Source organism: Protopterus annectens, chromosome 3.part1, assembly GCF_019279795.1.
Source record: "Protopterus annectens isolate FY-2018-M chromosome 3.part1, PAN1.0, whole genome shotgun sequence".
Classification (NCBI taxonomy): domain Eukaryota; kingdom Metazoa; phylum Chordata; order Ceratodontiformes; family Protopteridae; genus Protopterus; species Protopterus annectens.
In genome coordinates, this window is record NC_056732.1 from 1043434788 (window position 1) to 1043452491 (window position 17704).

Consider the following 17704-nt stretch of genomic DNA (forward strand, 5'->3'; position numbering starts at 1 on the left):
GCGGTTTGATAACATTAATGGCATGGGTAACATTCGTGACAGTGTGGATTGTGCTATATATGTTTGCCATGAACAACAGTCAACCAGCCTGTATTGATAATAATGTCACAGGTATAACAGTGCCCCCCCCCCCCCCAACAACTCCAACAGATGTTAGTGCCAGGACAGTGCGCATGATTACCCTCATAATGCAGACATATTATAATAGTTGTACAAGTGTGTTTGTGCAGAATATTCTCTGATCACTCTAAATCACATACGTTATGTCAGAGACATGGGATTACTGGTGGTATTATTCTGATATTGTCCATGATTGTGCTTCCTTCTTCTAATGTCCATGAGCCTTTACCTGTGTCCCACTTGCTGGAGACCTCTACTGAGATTACATTTGTGTTCAGGCAAATTGGTTTGCACAGCTTCACAGTATGCATCCTACCCCAATTGTATCAGTAAAAAAAACTGTCCCTTTAAGATAGTGAAAAAAAAGCTAGTAGGAATTACCTGCTTAATCCTAGTAGGTCTAGCTACATTGAAATACTAAGCATGTAAAAAAATTACATGCAACTTACCTTGCCTTTTCCCCTTGGTATTTACATACATAATGCCCTTCTAGATTGTCAATGTACCAAAACACTTGTTCCCATAATAAGTGCCTAGGCTGTTCTTAAAACTACATAAACTAGTATTTGCTTTAATGTCATTTGGTAGTTTGTTCTGTGCATCAGCTGCACTCTGAGAACCAATTAGTATGCTTCTCATTTCTATGGAATCTTCTACATAGATTTTCTGATTCTCCACTACTTTTTGATAACCCCAAACATTCCCAGAGGTAGTTGTCTAAATGCCCTTATATACCTGAATAAGATCTCCTCTTAAATATCTATTAGACACTGTACAAGTTCAGATATTTTAGTCTTTCATAGTAACTTAAATATTTTCACATCCATAGATACCCTTTGTAGATTTTCACTGTACTCTTTCCAGTTTACTCATGCTTACTTTCTTATAAGGTTTGCATACTATTTCGTTCTCAGGTTTGGGTCTAATGTCACTAAAAAACAAGGACTTAATATAACCTATAATTATATAACTGTCATTAACCAATTGGTTGATATGATTAGAAAAAATAATGTCTGGATCTACCCATAAACACAGGTCCTTAAATGAGTTTACAGTTTGACTGTGTGCTGTATTAAATATTCACCTTTAAATTTGTCTCCCAAATCTCATATGCTAAGTTTTTGATGTATTTATTAGCATATTCTCCTGTGCCTAAATGGTCAATTTAGTCAAGTTAGTTTGCAGACATGCCTTATCTGTAACACAAACACATGTAATCAGTTTACCCAATTTCAGGTCTTCTGCACATAGACTGTAGAACACCTCAGATGAAAAAGGTAGGTCTTAAAGATAAAAATCTAAACAAGTAAGGGCCTAGGACAGAGCCCTGTGTGACACCCTGACCCTAACCAAGGATTGCACCTGTCCAGTTGCTGTATGATACTTGCCATGTCCTATTTGTAAGCCATACAGCTATTCATGTTATCAAGAGTACATCAATACTTAGTTGTTCTAATTTATTGATCAGTGTTTTGTGTGTGATCCTGCCAAATGCTGAACTTAAATCTATATAAATTACAACACAGCACAATTTTTCACTTGTAGCTATTGTATTGTTATAGAACATCATGCTACAGGTGGTGGTAAATCTATTTTCGAAATATGCATGCTAATATATGGTTTCAGATCCCAACTTATCCAGTTCTGACAATAACTTATGTAATATTACCTTCTCCATTATTTTTCCACAACATGAAAGTAGACTTAAGGGTGTATATTTATTTTATCTGTTTGCATTTGTTTACTGGGATTGTCCACTGGGCCAAGGTGAGCCCTTTTTCACTGGAGGCTTTGGGAGAAAAGCTCCAGACAGAGAAGAACTCTCTTACACCATACAAACATAGAATCCTTTGGGATAAGCATTATATATAGCTATGAAATCATATGGGACATGCATTCTACAAGCATTATACATAGACTTACATACATAGCATTACATTACATTTTGAACAGCAAAGTACAAATTCAGTGGAGCAACATACAGTATAGGACTAAGAGATGGAGATATAGGGAAACTGCATACTGCACTGGTCATTAGAGAGGTAGATCATGGCTCAAAAACAATAAAATTGATCAGTGGGTTCAATTAATGATAGCAAGAGCTTGGTGTGGTCAGTACTAGATGTAAGATAATATATTTGTTTAGGATGGTTTAAACCTTAGGTGAAGAGTAGGAATTGAGTAGCACGGTCTAGGGATAAGAGCACTTAAAGGAATAGGATAACTTTAGATGATAAATGTAGAAGTGAAGTCTTTCAAAACAGATGAGTAAATGGGTGAGGATCAAGAGAAGGAATACTCGAAGAAGGTGAGGCAAGAAAAAAAGGAGCTCAGATTTTAGGAATTACATACTTGGTACATTTGCATTGCCATAGAGAGGTGAGGTGTTTCAGGGATTTCTTAAAAACGGCACTGCTGATATATGTTGATTGAGGGAGATTATTCTATAGTTTAGCTACAGTAAAGGAGTAGCGTATTTGTCTTGATAAATGAGTTGATTTCATTACATTTAGGAGAAGATGATTACTGGATCAGAGACGTCTATTTGGACAATATTGTGTGAGTAGAGAAGACCAGGAAGGGTAGCTAGATGGTTTATAGATAAATTTCTGGGCAGTGGTTAGTTGAATAAGAGACCGATGATGTGGTAATTCCAACCAGTTTAGTTGGATTAGAGAAGAGCAGTGGTGAGAAGAATAGCTTGTGTTTGTTACAAATTTAGAGATTTTATTGTAGCATGAGGCTAGTTTGGAGTTTAGAGAGACCAGAATATTGATCAGAAGAGGTGCACCATACAGACAAGAGGGTAGTAGGAAGGAGGAGACAAAAGATAGTCTTGTGGAATGGTTAAGGAAGTATTTCTCTATAGGGAGTTCCCAGTTTTTTTGGTGTGTGTTTTAAATATTGGTGTGAATGTGCAGGTCAAATGCCAAGTTTTCACCTATAATGATGCCTAACAGCTTGGTGTGTGGAACAGCTTCAATTATTGTGCTGTTTTGGGCATGGATGATAAAATTTTCTTAGTGGAGTGGATTTTTTGGGTAGGAAAAGAACAAATTTAGTTTTTTTGGGATTTAGGGCAAGACTGTGGTTAAACATCCATATCTCTGTAGTATTGAGGGTGTCCTGTGTGAGTTGATGAGGTGAGTTGGCAGCACAAATGATTGTGGAATCATCTGCATATTGGATAACGTTACTTTGGGTAAGAGAGGTCTAAAAATTATTGATAGATGCTGAACAAGATGGGTCCTAGTATGGATCCTTATGGAACACCTGTATTGGTATCAAGGAAAGGAGAGAATTAATTTTGCCATTTGGTAGCTGTTGCCTATTCGTGAGGCAGTTTGAGAACCAGTCTAGGGACTGAGGTGAGATGCGTATAGTAGACAGTTTAGAGAGAAGGAGAGAGTAGGAGATAGTATCAAAGGCCTTAAAGAGGTCCAAAAAGAGGGAGGAGACAAGTTTTCTATAATTTTGGGCCTGGCTAACTATGTTAGAGAAGGATATGAGAGCTGTAGTTGTGCTATGGCCAGGTCGAAATCCATATCGAGTAGGAGAAAGGATTTGTTTGTGAAGCATATAGTGAAGCAATTGAGTATGGATGCATTTTTCTAGGATCTTAAGAGATGGACGAGAGGATAGCAGTGGGTCTGAAGTTGGAGATGTCTGTGTTAGTGCCTCCTTTATGTAGAGGCAGAATGTGTGCCTTTTTCCAAATAGTGAATGTATAGAATTCCAGAATAGGTCTGTTAATAAGAATGCTGATGGGAAAGGCTATAGAATTTACAGCTATTTGTAGGAACTCTGCAGATAGGTTGTCTGGGGCATTGGTGCAAGGCTTAAGATTTTGGAGCAGATTTTTTATTGTGTTGGTAGGGATAGGAGAGAGAGAGTTTGTTGGAGGGAAGAGAAAATGTATCTTGGAGGGTTGGCTTAGAGGTAAAGGTAGTAGTAAGATTGGCGATTGTACTGATGAAATAGGAGTTGAGTGTAGCTATTTCTATGGGTGTTTTGTCAGGGTTAGGGCAAGGATTGTTATGAGACCCTGGGTGTAGTAAGGAATTGATGGAGCTCCAGAACTTTTTAGGGTTTTGTTTATGAAAGTTTTGTAGGGTTAGGTAGTGATCTTTTTTTCTTTTTCGACTTGTCACTTTACTTGATTTACGAAGTTGTTTATTTTGTCAGGTCGGTGATGTTTTTGTTTTATTTTGCCAGTATTTCCATGCCTTATCCCTTGCAGTCATCAGCTTTATCGTAGATTTAGTGAACCAGAAGGTGTAATTCTTTTGTTTTACCCTCTTTAGAATGAGTGGAGCTTGGTTGTCTAGGACCTTCAGAAATGTAGAGTTAAAGAACTCAACAGATTGATTCATCTAGGGGAAGGTTCCAATTAATTTTGTAGGATATCATTAAATGTGGTGGGACAGAAATGGAATAGGTCTCCAGTTTTTGTAGTGATGTTTGCCAAGCGATTAAGTGTTTTTTCTAACTATAAAGGCAGGCAAGTGGTCACTTATAGTATCAGGGAGAGTTGCTGTAAATGCAGTCTTTGTTGGGTCAGAGACTAATATCTAGTCTAGAACCGAACAACTGTTATTGCTTTTATTTGGTCTAGTTATGTCGTTAATTAGTTGAGTAAAAGTATATAAGTTGATTTTGGAGGTGGGATTTCGGTGGGAAATGTCAAGCCAATTGATATTGATGCCTCCTAAAATTATACTTTAATTTTCTATATTGTTTGAAGATCGTGACAGTATTTCCTCTAATAATGGGATGTTATTGCAAGGTGGAATGTATAATACAGCAATACAGATGTTTTTGCAATTTTTTATCCTAAGGAAGGAGACTAATATTTCAGCTGAGGAGAATTAAGGGATAGGCTTGGTATATGATACAACAGAAAAGGTGTTAGGATATATCAGACAGACTCCTCCACCTTTTTTATGGGGTTGGTCCAATCTTAGACAGGCAAAGCCTTGGGGTAGAAATTCTGTATCTTTAATATAGGTCTTCAGCCATGTTTCAGTGGCGGCTGTGAGTGAAATTCTGGTATTTTGTTTTGGATACTTTGGAGGTTAATGGTAGTGATATTGAATGATTTAATGAATTGGAGGGTGTAAGAGGGGTTGTGCTTGGGTTGGGGTGCATGTCTCCACATTGGGAATTCCTAGAGATTGTGGGTGGGTAAGAATAGAGTTCCTGTCTTCTTTTTGCATTTATTGGGTAGTTATGAGCTAAGGTGGTAGTGTTCTTGGTGAAGGAATGAATGAGTATGGGAAGAAATTTTAGTTTTGAGCATAGTATTAAGTCTGTGTATATAACTTTGAGTTTGTCCTACTCCCCTTTCCCATAAAGACAGGTTTAATAAGTGCATGTCTTCAATCTTATGGAATCTCCCGATATTTATATGACCTAGTGAATAATCCATATAATGGTAATGTATTAAGTAGGTTAGGGTGTTCTCAGAAGCTGTTGTGGGTCCCTCTTCAAAACATCTGGTATTTGAATCTGTAGCAAAAAGTGCATGATTTTGTTCAGGCAAAGAAGGAAGACCCGGGAGCCCATTGTGGTTAAAATTATTTTTGTAAAGTGAAATTTAAAAGCAATTCTAGATGGATGAGCGTAGCTTGGTTTGTTAAAATTACAAGTCTGGTGCCGATTCTTAAAAAGAAAACATGAGAGTATATATATATATATATATATATATATAAACCATTTCAGCGATGCCCAGGTGGGAGTGTTAATTGAAAATAAATCTGTAAAGGCTTCAACTTAGTGGCATCTAGGTGTACATTGAAATTAACCATTAATAACAAACCAGTCACTCAAGCCATGCACTTTCTAATCTTAAAATACATTATTAAATCTTGTAAACCCTATTTTTCATTAGAAAATCAAGTTTGTCTGTGAATGAATGGAACAATATAAGTGGAGGAGGAAGGGGGGGGTTAAAAACTTTATTACAGCACATAAATAGAAGTTGCAGGAGATTAAAAAAACTACATCTGTCTCTGCTCATACACTTTCGCAAATGCCTCATCAGATCGATCTGAAAACTTCTCGAGAGAACAAAAATCTAGATACAACTGGAGAGAGACGACATGGATTGCACCTACTGTAAATATATGTTATGTAAAACCTCTTTCTACTGTCCCAACAACAAAAAGACTTTCAAGATTCCCTGGTTTGGCAATTGCAGCACAGACAAAATAGTATACAGAGGCTAGTGATATCACTGCAATGCTTTATATGTGGCAAAACTGTTAAATTAAAAAGCAGGATGGCCAGACATTACTCTGATGTACTGCACGGAATAAAATCCAACCCAATGGGAAAACATGCTAGAGAGAAACTTGGTCACAACAGCTTTCATTTTCTTATCATAGACAGGACATCGGTGAACAATTTCAAGGAAATACAAATGACAGACTTGAGAAGAAAGAGCTTGAATGGCAGATCGTCTGATGGAAAGCAAACCCCCAGAACTTAATACCACAATCTCTATTAACTGTATTTTAAAACTTAGAAAGTTGAACCACCACAGTTATTATTAAATCAACTTTCTTCCATATGCTGTGTTGTTTTTTTCTCCCTCCTTTTTACATTCCCAGTATCTTGCTTGTTAACTTTGATCAAAACCTCTGTGACACCACTACACATTTGTAACCACCTTACGACGACATCTTATTGTTGCTCACTTTGTGTAACTTAAGACACGCATATTTTTTTTCCCTCCAGCTCGCACCCCCTTTAGTTGACTTTTTTATTTTTAATATACTTTTATAGAAATTTATACTTTCTGACCCCCACATGGTATCGCTATGTTTTTCTCACTTTTTTAAGGCAGACTAGCTTCACAGCATGTCTGTTGTATATTATCTGGTATTTCAACTCTGTCCTTTAATAATGTCACAGTTCAGCTTGAAATATACCAGCTATAAACCCCGGCACAAACTTCCACTCTAACCTTGACCAGCAGCTCACTTTAATTCCTTTAAAGCTACTATTTCCCAAAACTGTTCCCCCAATATTTATCTGTTATTTTTTCCTTCATAAGTTGTATCTATATTTTTATCCCCATGAAAAGTTTTCAGGCAGAACTGATGAGACATTTGCGAAAGTGTATGAGCAGGGACAGCTTTAGTTGTATTTTATTTTTGAGTTGGAACTATACAGATAAGTATTTAATCTAACTTATTTTATATAAAAATACATACCTCCTCCTCCTAGCAACCAAACCAAGCAAAACCAATGACAAATGTTTATTTTTGTTATTCCACTACACTTCCCCAACCCCCTTCCACTTCTCCAGTCCCGTTAAGCTCCTACACCTTTTATTCATGTGCTATGATAAAGTATATAACTCCCTCCCCCACTTGTATTTTTCCATTTGTTCCCAGCCAAACTTGAGTTTCTCAAGAAAAATATGGTTTAGAAGATTAAATAATGTATTTAAAACTAGAAAGTGTTTGACTTGAGTGACTGGTTTGTTAATTAATGTAGTTAATTTAATCTTAAATGTACACGTAGATGCCACTAAATTGAAACATTTTCAGTATTGCTTACATAAACGTCGATCAATTAACACTCCCACCTGGATGTCGCACAAATGTTTTACATTCCTGTAATGGTTTGTTTTTAAGAATCAGCACCAGACTAGTAATTTGAACAAAATGAGCTACGCTCATTTGCTTGGAATTATTTTTAAATTTCACTTTACAAATAAAGAATTTTAACCACAATGGGCTCTTTCCCTTCCTTCTTTGCATGAACAAAACAGTGCATTTTTTTGCTACAGATTCAAATACCAGATGTTTTGAAGAGGGACCCACAACTGCTTTTAAGTACACCCTAACCTACTAAATTGTACATGCTTAATATCCAAATGTTTATCACATCCCCTGATAGATGTCATGTGCAGTGTTCATGTAAGGATGCTTATTTCACACAGACATCTTCCCTGTTATATCACCTTGTGTGACAATCGCACACTAACTTTTCACTGTGCAGTCCTTACTGTATCATACTGATATGTGATGTTGCTGCTACAGCTCTCTTTCATTGACATGCTACCACCTGCTGTACATTAGGTTGTGTCACCTGTCCTTTTTCCGTGTTTATTCCTACAGTTCATCTGTGTGCCCCTATTCAATACTCACACTTCCCCTGATTATTTATTTTACATGGCAGTCCATGTACCCTTACAGATCATTTACATAACTTCGGTACAGAATGCCAGGAATGGGATTTCACAATACTCTATGTATACACTGTCCTGTACTGTGTTTGGACTATGTACATAACTGTCATATCTCAGCTGTCCAGATTTTCACAGAATGTCCAGGTTTTTGCCTTGTGTATCTTTTGGGTGTGTTCCTTATAAAACCTATGGTTTTCTAACATATCACTGGGATGATCTCAGGGACTGATGTCACACAATAATTATATACATTTGAGTTTCAGACTTCAAATTCTTCAGAAAATGCATCAACACAAAACTCCCAGTTATTCTAGCACATTTCTTAGTTTGAAAGCGCAATTATGTAAAACCTGTCCCTATTTTTGCATCATTGTCCCCCCATAATGTTATGCGTTGTCCAGATCTCTTGCACTAAGAGATGGAGAGCTGAGAGAAATATGTTAAGACTTGATAATCATTGTAGCATTCATCTCAAACTCGCTAACCTACTGTGCTTTGAGTTAAATAGTTTTGCTTTCTGTTTTACTACATCGTTTCCTGGCTGGCAACACTTTTGCCAGGCAAGAAAATGTGTTTGTGTAAACGTTGTGCATAACATGAATATGTAATCAACTCTGCTGCTAACCGCACACACACGCACACAAACTACTGAATCCCATCTATATTTTTGAGCTGGGATACAGAATTGAAATTGCCTAGACATACTAAGGCCTTACTGAGTCTAATTATGGTGGCTTCCAAAAAATTAATTACTAGAAAATGGAAATCTGTCTAAACCAGCTTTACTAGAAGTGGCAAATTAGTAACGGAGAAAAAACAACTGAAATTGGGATCTTTAGAAAAGGCTAGGAACAAATTACATAGAAAAATGGGAATTGTGGGAACAATACATGCAGAGGAGGAATGAGGTTTAGAAGATGGCAGGATATGAATGAGCTGTGTAATGTGTGACTGACAGTGGCTGGATAGATAATAAATGATATATAATATTTGCAACTACAATTGTGTCTGCATGGTTTGTAATGTAAAATGTCTGCAACTGAAATTGGGTTGGTATGTTTTATTTTCATTTATATAAATGAAAGTTTGCATATGTCATGCGCAAGATGTTTCTTTTAAAAAAAACATAAGTGAGACCATAATGAGGTAGAATAACCGTGCAATATGTTTATTCTGTTTCATCTTGGTCATACTTTTATACTCCAGCGAAGTTTACAGTGCTGAAGTGAAAACGGTGCATTCAAATAAGAAAAACATTAAGACAGAGTTAAGTGTTTTAAACCGTACTGATCAGGAAACAAAGTAGCCTAGATTTTCAGTTTATAGTACTTGATAAAATCTGGAGTTAACCTGCATCATTGCTAACTTGCCAGCAAACAGTAAACACTGCTCCAGTTAGTCAGCCTTCTTCTCTTCTTACCACATCAGATGTCACTTGGATACTCAACATGCTTCGCAAAGTGGTGATATTTGTAAGCTGCTAACTTGGGTATCAGGGGAAGTGTAGGTTGCTCCACCATTATAGCTGTACTGTTATTAAGGCTTCAGGGCAGAACAGGACTAACATTTCCCAGATGCATTATGCTTGGGCATTAGAAGCGTCTTGCTTTTAGATGGTATCAGTCAGATGTTCTTTCGGCTTTTCCCAGTTAGGGGTGGCCACAGCGGAACTCCGATCTGCTAATGATTGACATTAGAGTTTTATGGTGTCGAGGTGCCAGCTCGACACCCAACCTTCAATGAAGGCACGACCATTCACACATGTTTTTCGAACGCCACTCGACTGTGGGGAGGGCATGCAGACTCCACACAGAAGGCACTCCAACCGAGAATCGAATGGGAGAACCTCTTGCTGTGAGGCAACAATGCTACCACTGCACCACCACGGCTTCCTAAAAAAAATGTTAAAACTCACAACTGGCAGTGGCTATCACTTCTGCTGCAGTTATAACTTTGCATTCACAGGTAGACTAAGTGTTGGTTTGGCTTCACTGCTGCTGGTGGTACTACTGCAAAGAACATACTTTTTCTGTTTCTTTTGTACTTTCCCAGGGATTTTGTTTCTTTTGTACTTTCCCAGGGATTGGGGCACTTGCCAGTGCACACAGTTTCATAACCTGGATGTGTGCCTCTTGTGTGCTGGGTGTAGTGCCGCTCATAGTTATAGTTTATTTACCATTTTGCCATAGTGGGAAGAGTGGTTCATTTTGAGCATGACTATCAGTTGTAGTCCTCATCTTCTCCACATGTCATAGCACATCTCTTCTAAGAGAGAGTACCTTCTGGGGTTCTTCCCAAAGTGCATGATTGCCTTCTAGCTCTGTCTCTTTCTCTCTCTGGCACACACATGGGATTGATCAAAGTAGGTCTTGATTGTGGTAAGTGACAGAGTGTTAATTATAATGGTGCTGCTCCTGTGGAGTGGTGAAAAGTAGTAGCCATATATCTGTGGTTTACGCCATAGTGGCTAATTTTTAATGGCCCTCTGTTAAACATGGCATCATAAGTTAGCTAGTGGCATAAAAGGACAAAAGCTATGGCACAAATGGCCCATCTTCTACTAGTGGCTCGGGTGATTGATGACAATGGCAGGGAGGGTGGTCTGGCCTGTCCTGTCCTGGGGATAAGAGTCAAACATGTACACTGCAGCTATCCCCCTGGAGAAGAGTGGCAGTGCTGCGAGGTGGTTGAGGGTGTTGTAGTAACCAAGCTACTAATGGGCTGTAGACCTCACTATGACTCTACAGATGTGCACACACACTTGCAGGGGGAGAGCATTATAGACTACCACAGTGATGCAGTTCACACATTCCCTGAAATGGGGAAGGTTTGATCTATTCAAATGGTGTCAAGGCCAGGATGCAGTGAAGAGCATAGAGCACTCTGTGAGTGCCTGAATGACTGTCCCTCATCAGACAGCTCTTACTTCAGCTCTTGGTAGCATCTTTTGGAACAGAGGAATAAATGTTCAACAGGCATGGAGGCAAAAAAATACAAAATAATTATTTTGAAGTTAATTTGCTTTCACACCCTAAAAGAGCCAGGAAACTAGAAAAGGAACACTGTACAATACATTTTTAGCCAGTATCATTCTCTGATCAAATCTTAGGTGGATGTATGAATAGGTGACTTATGAACTAAAAGGCTAGGCAGCGAGAAATATTAATAAAATGAAATGAGATCAACTGGACAAAGATGATCCTGGGAGACTTACTAGGAGGTACAATAACAACAACAACAGGAGAACCAACAGCAGACAAGGTTTTAGTTATAACAGGGGATATAAGGGAAAGTATAACTGGGCCAGCAGACCTCAACAGGATTTTCCCAGGGGAGATCCTCGCACAAAACCAGACAGGGGCACAGTACAGGACCACCAGGAGTCTGTGTACTTTAAAGGATTTTCAACTGGAAACAGACTGCCTGCCTTGCTGGGATTACTTTTGAATACTTAGTAATTCTGTACAATTATATATATATATATATATATATATATATATATATATATATATATATATATATATTTTTTTTTTTTTTTTACTTAAGACGAGTTTAAGTTCGCTACTTCTACTACTTTTTTTTTATCTGATTAAATTACAGTGATTAACTAGAGCTATATGGACTGTAAATCTTCCACACAGAGAAGTTTCTTACACTGCTTTGCTTTATTTGATTTCACTGACCAGGGACGACTTTAAGAAACCGGTCCTATTGTTAGTGATTTGCAGAATGAACTAGTGAACTGGAAAAGATTTGAAGGGAATGGGGGGGGGTGTTAGTCAGTTGTTTCACTGAAAATCAGAACAAGCTGAATTAGATTAAAGGAAGTAAGCATGGCAGTGATGATCATCGCAGGCTGCTGAAAAGAATAAGGAATAGCTTGCAGTAGTTGTGTTAATCTGGATATGGTAGCACAGTGGTGTAGGCTGGGGCTGGAACATGAGCTTTGCTAGTTGTAAATGTCTGAGATTACATTAACAATCTAAGAAAAGATGAGGAAAGGAATCCTACGGCAGTCATGCTTTAGAAATTGGCATAGCTAAATGTGGAGAAGGAAGGAAGAAAAGTTATACTTGCCATTCTGCAGCAGTCTTAAGAAATGAAACAATGTGCTACATAATTTAAAGTCTGATAAACAGTTGTAATGTATCACTGGGTATCCAAGACTGGTCTGCCTTCCATGAGGGATGAAAATAAGAGGTGGAGGAAGAAACAACACTGTGCACAGTTAAAAGCATCTTAGCAGTAACGCATAAAAGCATCATCTGAGCAGACAACTATTTGCCATGCAACCTGCTTTAAAAAAATTCTAAACTGTGCTGCTGAACAAAAAAGCCGTTGGTTCAACAGTAGCTGTAGTGCACTATTTATTCTAAATTGTATTTATCTTCCATTTGTTTACTGGGTTAGTCTGACTGGATACAGGGTGACTGTTTTCAGTGGAGGCCTGGGGAGAAAAGCTCCAGATGCATGGTCAAAAATTATAAAAAAAAAAAAAAAGTAATAAAAAAGTATATAAGCATAGCTATTTTGTACAAAGAGTATAGAACATATAAAAGGAGTAAAATTAGAGTTTTTCAAATGATGCAGCATACAGTTGTTAGAATATTGAGAAACAAACAAGATATTGTACAACAAATATACAATTGCTTTCATCTCATTGTCATCTTGCTCTTTCTTGCAGGAATCGATCTAGCCTTTATTGAGAATGGCTACATTTACCATACCAAATATGACACACCAGACCGAATTCTAACAGATTCTATTCAGAGAGCAGGTCAGTATGTGTGCATGGCAAAGTTAGTTTGGTCTGTTTTTCTGGCCAAATGTTTGTGTGGTTCTTGTCAACAGAAATTTGTTTAGGTCCTTAAAGCTGTAATGATACACTTTTTTTCACAGCTCGCAACTTGAGGACAGTAAATTTGTACCTTTTAATATAAGTTGCAATTATTGTTAATCAGCTTGTTGGTGGTCGTCTGGGTATCTATTGAAAACCTACATGATGGCTTTAAAGCGGTAGTTACTGACCTAAAATTCAGATCAAATTCATACTTTCACGCCTGTCTTGTAATGAAGCAATTAGTTTGTGACATTAATCACAAAGTTAAAGGCTTGGAGGTACTTTTAGCCCCTTTTAGGCTCCACCTTAATAATATGCAATATATAAAATCCTCCCTGTACTCGTACGTCTCCTATCATCTGTATCTGCAGCAGGTGGTGTTCTTGTAAATCACGGCTGCAGTATTTTTCACTACTGACAATTCAGCTGTGGTAAGGCCTGACATCCAGCCTGACTTGAGGTCAGCAGCTTTTCTCCTCTAGACCAGGGAGGTGTCCATCCTCTGGGAATGTTCAGACATTCCCCTGTTTGAAGAAAACATCCATCTGATTTTATATCCTTCGTGCTGCAGCTTAATGTTTGTGTATTATATCTGTGTGTCCATGGTCCAACATTTTTTTATACTCCGGAAGTCAGCTAGGTAAGTGATTCTTTGGGAAAAATTTCTAATCACTTTTTGTGCTTTGCTAGTTGTATTTAATACTGTGCAGTTCACTAGGGTCAGGTGAGGTAAATTTAAGCGCATAACATGTCATGCCTAAGAAAGAAGACAAGTGCTATAGCAGTAGATAGATATTACAGAAGACTGTCATAGTTTTCCATTTCCTATAAATGACCACAGCATGATATTGAGACCTATGAGCAGTAGAGTAGCTAGAGCAGAGTGAGAGGAGTAACTGCCCTGAGTGCATAGTGTTGTGGGAGGGCATGATCAGCCAATCCTGATCTCATTTCTGGTCAGACATGAGCATTGTAGCATTCTGTGTGTAGTCTAAATTGTAACAAATGGTTTTCTACATTTTAAAAGTATTTTTTTTAACTAAAACCTGAGCTCTGTAGTGATTTGTGCAGACACAATATAAAACTGTAACAATTGTTTGCTGCATTGGTAGCATGCAATTTGCTACAGTTCAAAAGAAGAAATTAGTATATATTGTTTTTATTTTATGTTGTATGTTTAAGGAGGATTGGGTCGGGGCAGTGCACAGACATGGAACCTGAATGGCTTGGGTGGGGGGGGGGGGTAGTGTCTTGTGCATCTGTGTGCCAGCAGAAGGAATGTCTGTCTTTTTTTTTGTGCTCTTCACTTGAAGAGCTGAGAGCGTGGGGCACTGATTCATGGTACCAGTATAGGGTGCTGGTTGGGCCAGCTACACTTCTGCCTGTGAGGTGTGTTCCAAAAAATCTTTGGGTAAGGGATGCTTCCTTGCAGTGCTGTTGATAAGATGGAAATGATGGCTTTGACTTGTACTGCCATAATATCTTCCGTTTTCTCACTGGCGTTGGATCACCCCCTCAGCCCCCAAAGCAATGTATGGAGAAGGCATTTCAGGGGCTGTGGTGATGCAGTAACGGTTTTTGAGTTACTTTTTGGCTTAAGGACACATGTTCTGGTGATTCATGTTCTTAGACCCCCTCCCCTAGCCCTCTCGTTTTAGGGATTCAAGGTCTCAGAAAGAGAAGATGGTGTACCAAATGTACTAGTCAGGGGAGGTGTCCAGGGTCAAAGCTTTGGGGATCCAGGAGTCTTGTTCTTGGTCCCTGACCTCAAAGCAAACATTCCCACTTGAGGCTTCAGAATGTCAAACATAGGGTGCCTGTTTGTTTTCTTTGCAGTTGCCTAGGCCTCTGACACTGTGAGACTGCTTACCTATTCTCCACCCTAGACTCTTCCTGCAGGTTAACAGTCAGTGTCTGGAATAACTTTTACCTGCATAAAGACACCCCCCCCCCCCCCACCGAGAGATAGAGAGAGAATGAATACTTCTCTGAGAGTGTGTGGAGGTGGGGGAAATTACACAACTGCTCTTAAATGTCTTTCCCTGTTGTGTATGATAGGTAGGTACTTATAATTATGAACCAGAACTGTCCTCAGGAAGAATGCAGCATCCAGAAATATATGAACATTGGGAAGATGTTTCAGTTATCTACTTTTATGGTGAATTTATTGGACAATAGTACTTTCATTATGAGTTTGGGAGACTGTCTTTGCTACTTTTTATATAGCTGCTGTGAAGAAGTTAGCAGTTGCCATCACTTACATTTCATATTATCATGCTTCTACTCTGGTTGAAAACACATCTGTTGATGTCAGACTATATAAAACAAAATATTCCTTCTGGATTACTTCATTATCCATTGGTGACTCAAGTCCATTTTTTACTCCTTACAACATAGTCGCCATCTCAGCATTTATGGCTGCACTAATTCAGCTACACACCAGAACAAGACAGTCACACAAAGAAAGAAAGAGCTATTGACTGGATTCTCTGTACCACTTCCTCGTAAGCTGTGTATTTTGTCAGAGTCCATGAGTGGCCACATACACCATTATTTAATGTTATGAAAACTCACTCGGTCTTGAAATCCAACATGTAACCATTCTCTGTAATTTCCTAAAATGCCATCCTTTTCATGTTGCGGTACTTGGTCACGTCTTTGGGTTTTTATTCCTCTTGTAATCTTATTGTGGGTGAAGCAGCTGGCAAGTCCCCAGAAGAAGATTGAGAATCAGTACTTCCATGGAGCTTTATATTTCAAAGTTCTCATCTCTGCAGTATGATCTCCAGAAGTACAGACATGCAAAAAATAAATGCAGAACTCCATTTGTTAAGGCAAAGAAAGGCTGCAAACCCAGGTTGCATCAACATTTGTTAGACTGTGTTTGGTTTCTTATGGGTTCAGTTAGTACTAGTCTTCAGGAACCCTTTACTAAGAATTTGTGTCAAAAGTATGAAGCTGCTTTATAGTCAACTTGCATCTGGAAGTGATGTGGAGCCTCGAGGTGACAGCATTCATCTTCACTGCAGCCAAGAAAATCTCAAAAAGACTTAAATACCTAAACTCATCTGTCTTTCTATATGCAGGTGAACTTTTACCAGGATTCATAATACCAGCAGCTAAAGCCCTGTCCTATCTGTCCACCACTTTCTTCAACCATACCCTTAAAGACAAAAAAAAAAATGCTTCGAACAACTTGGGTTCATGCATATTATCATCTTTTGTCACTTGTCAAAATAAGTAGCTCAACAGACATATTCAGCATAGCCCTGTACTACCACTGCACTAACCATAGCTTTCATTCCTCATAAGGAGATGACGCCATTTTTTTATCTGTCACTGAATTTGTAAGGTCTACTGTTAAACATATGGCTCAAGCCATCCCTATGGCCTTCTCAATGGTGTTCAGTACCATTTAGTCATTAACTTCTCATTGCCTTCACGTTCGTTTTTTTCAGACAATTTTAAAAAGAGGAACTTAGTTGCCCAAAGGCAGTCTTATTTTTCGGAACCCAAGTACATTACTACTGTAACCCATCTGGTCTCAACCATGAGTCCCCCACTTTTTCCTTTCTTGTTAATAGTATATACTAGATTTTTAAAGTAGGCAAAATATAATAGTATGCTAATAACTGTGTTTTAGTCATGAGGACAGAATTGCCAGCATGCAGAAATGTCTACAATATATGTTTTCTGCTCTAGAGACCTGGATAAATTGGCATCATCTTAGATCTAAGCTGCTTTTGTATTCAAACATTACAGGAAAAAAAAAACATTTTAAGAATCTCATTGTGCAGCAGAAAATAACGGGAAATAGTGTATTAAAATATCTGCTGATTTAGTTTGACACTGAACTCAATGTAGACCTGTATGGCCTTCATCAAAAAAGACCACCAAAAATATGGATATTTGAACTAACTGAAATAGTTTGGTACCCCTTACATCTTACAACTTTCTAGTGCAGTCTTTTGCTTTTCAAATATGCTTTTCTGTTATTTCCAGCACTACTCTTTAAAAATAGTGTGGTTATGAAAACGTCTGGCTCTAGAATATTTCACTGCTCCAGCCTCTCTCCTGTACTAAGACATCTGCTACTTGTTATATGAACATTATAGATCTGACATTCATATATTTTTTTCAGAAAACAATCTACCCATTACTCGATTCTGTGACACAGCATCCCCCCCCCCCCCCCACACACACACACACACTTGTCAGGTCATCTTTGGTACACAACATCTGTACGTCTACATTCTGTATTAAATGCTGTGCTTCGGTCATCTCGCATGCAATGCCCAGAATTCTTCCTTTGACTCTCTTCTCTTTTCTGATGACAGTTTTAGTAAAGAAAAGACAAGTTTTCTTACTTGCTCCAACATTGACCAAAATCCAGTTTACTATCAACTGTGGACATATTTATTCTGTCTAGCATTTTCACTCCTGTTCTTTTCCATCTTTCCTGTCCATTCCCAGTTCAAAGGAATCCTAGGAGGTTGAAAGCAATAGAGTCTTGTGACCATTACACCTTGCTGTTTCTCTCCCTA

The 17704-nt window shown here is 38.2% G+C and overlaps 1 protein-coding gene across 1 annotated transcript in view; it reads left to right on the top strand.

Annotated features, from left to right (window-relative positions):
* Window positions 1-17704, top strand: part of ERMP1 (endoplasmic reticulum metallopeptidase 1) — a 1021143-nt gene that overhangs the window by 307405 nt on the left and 696034 nt on the right. The window contains exon 6 of the mRNA XM_044067197.1: window positions 13005-13097. Within this exon, the coding sequence (XP_043923132.1) occupies window positions 13005-13097 (93 nt within the window). The remainder of the gene's footprint in view (window positions 1-13004; window positions 13098-17704) is intronic.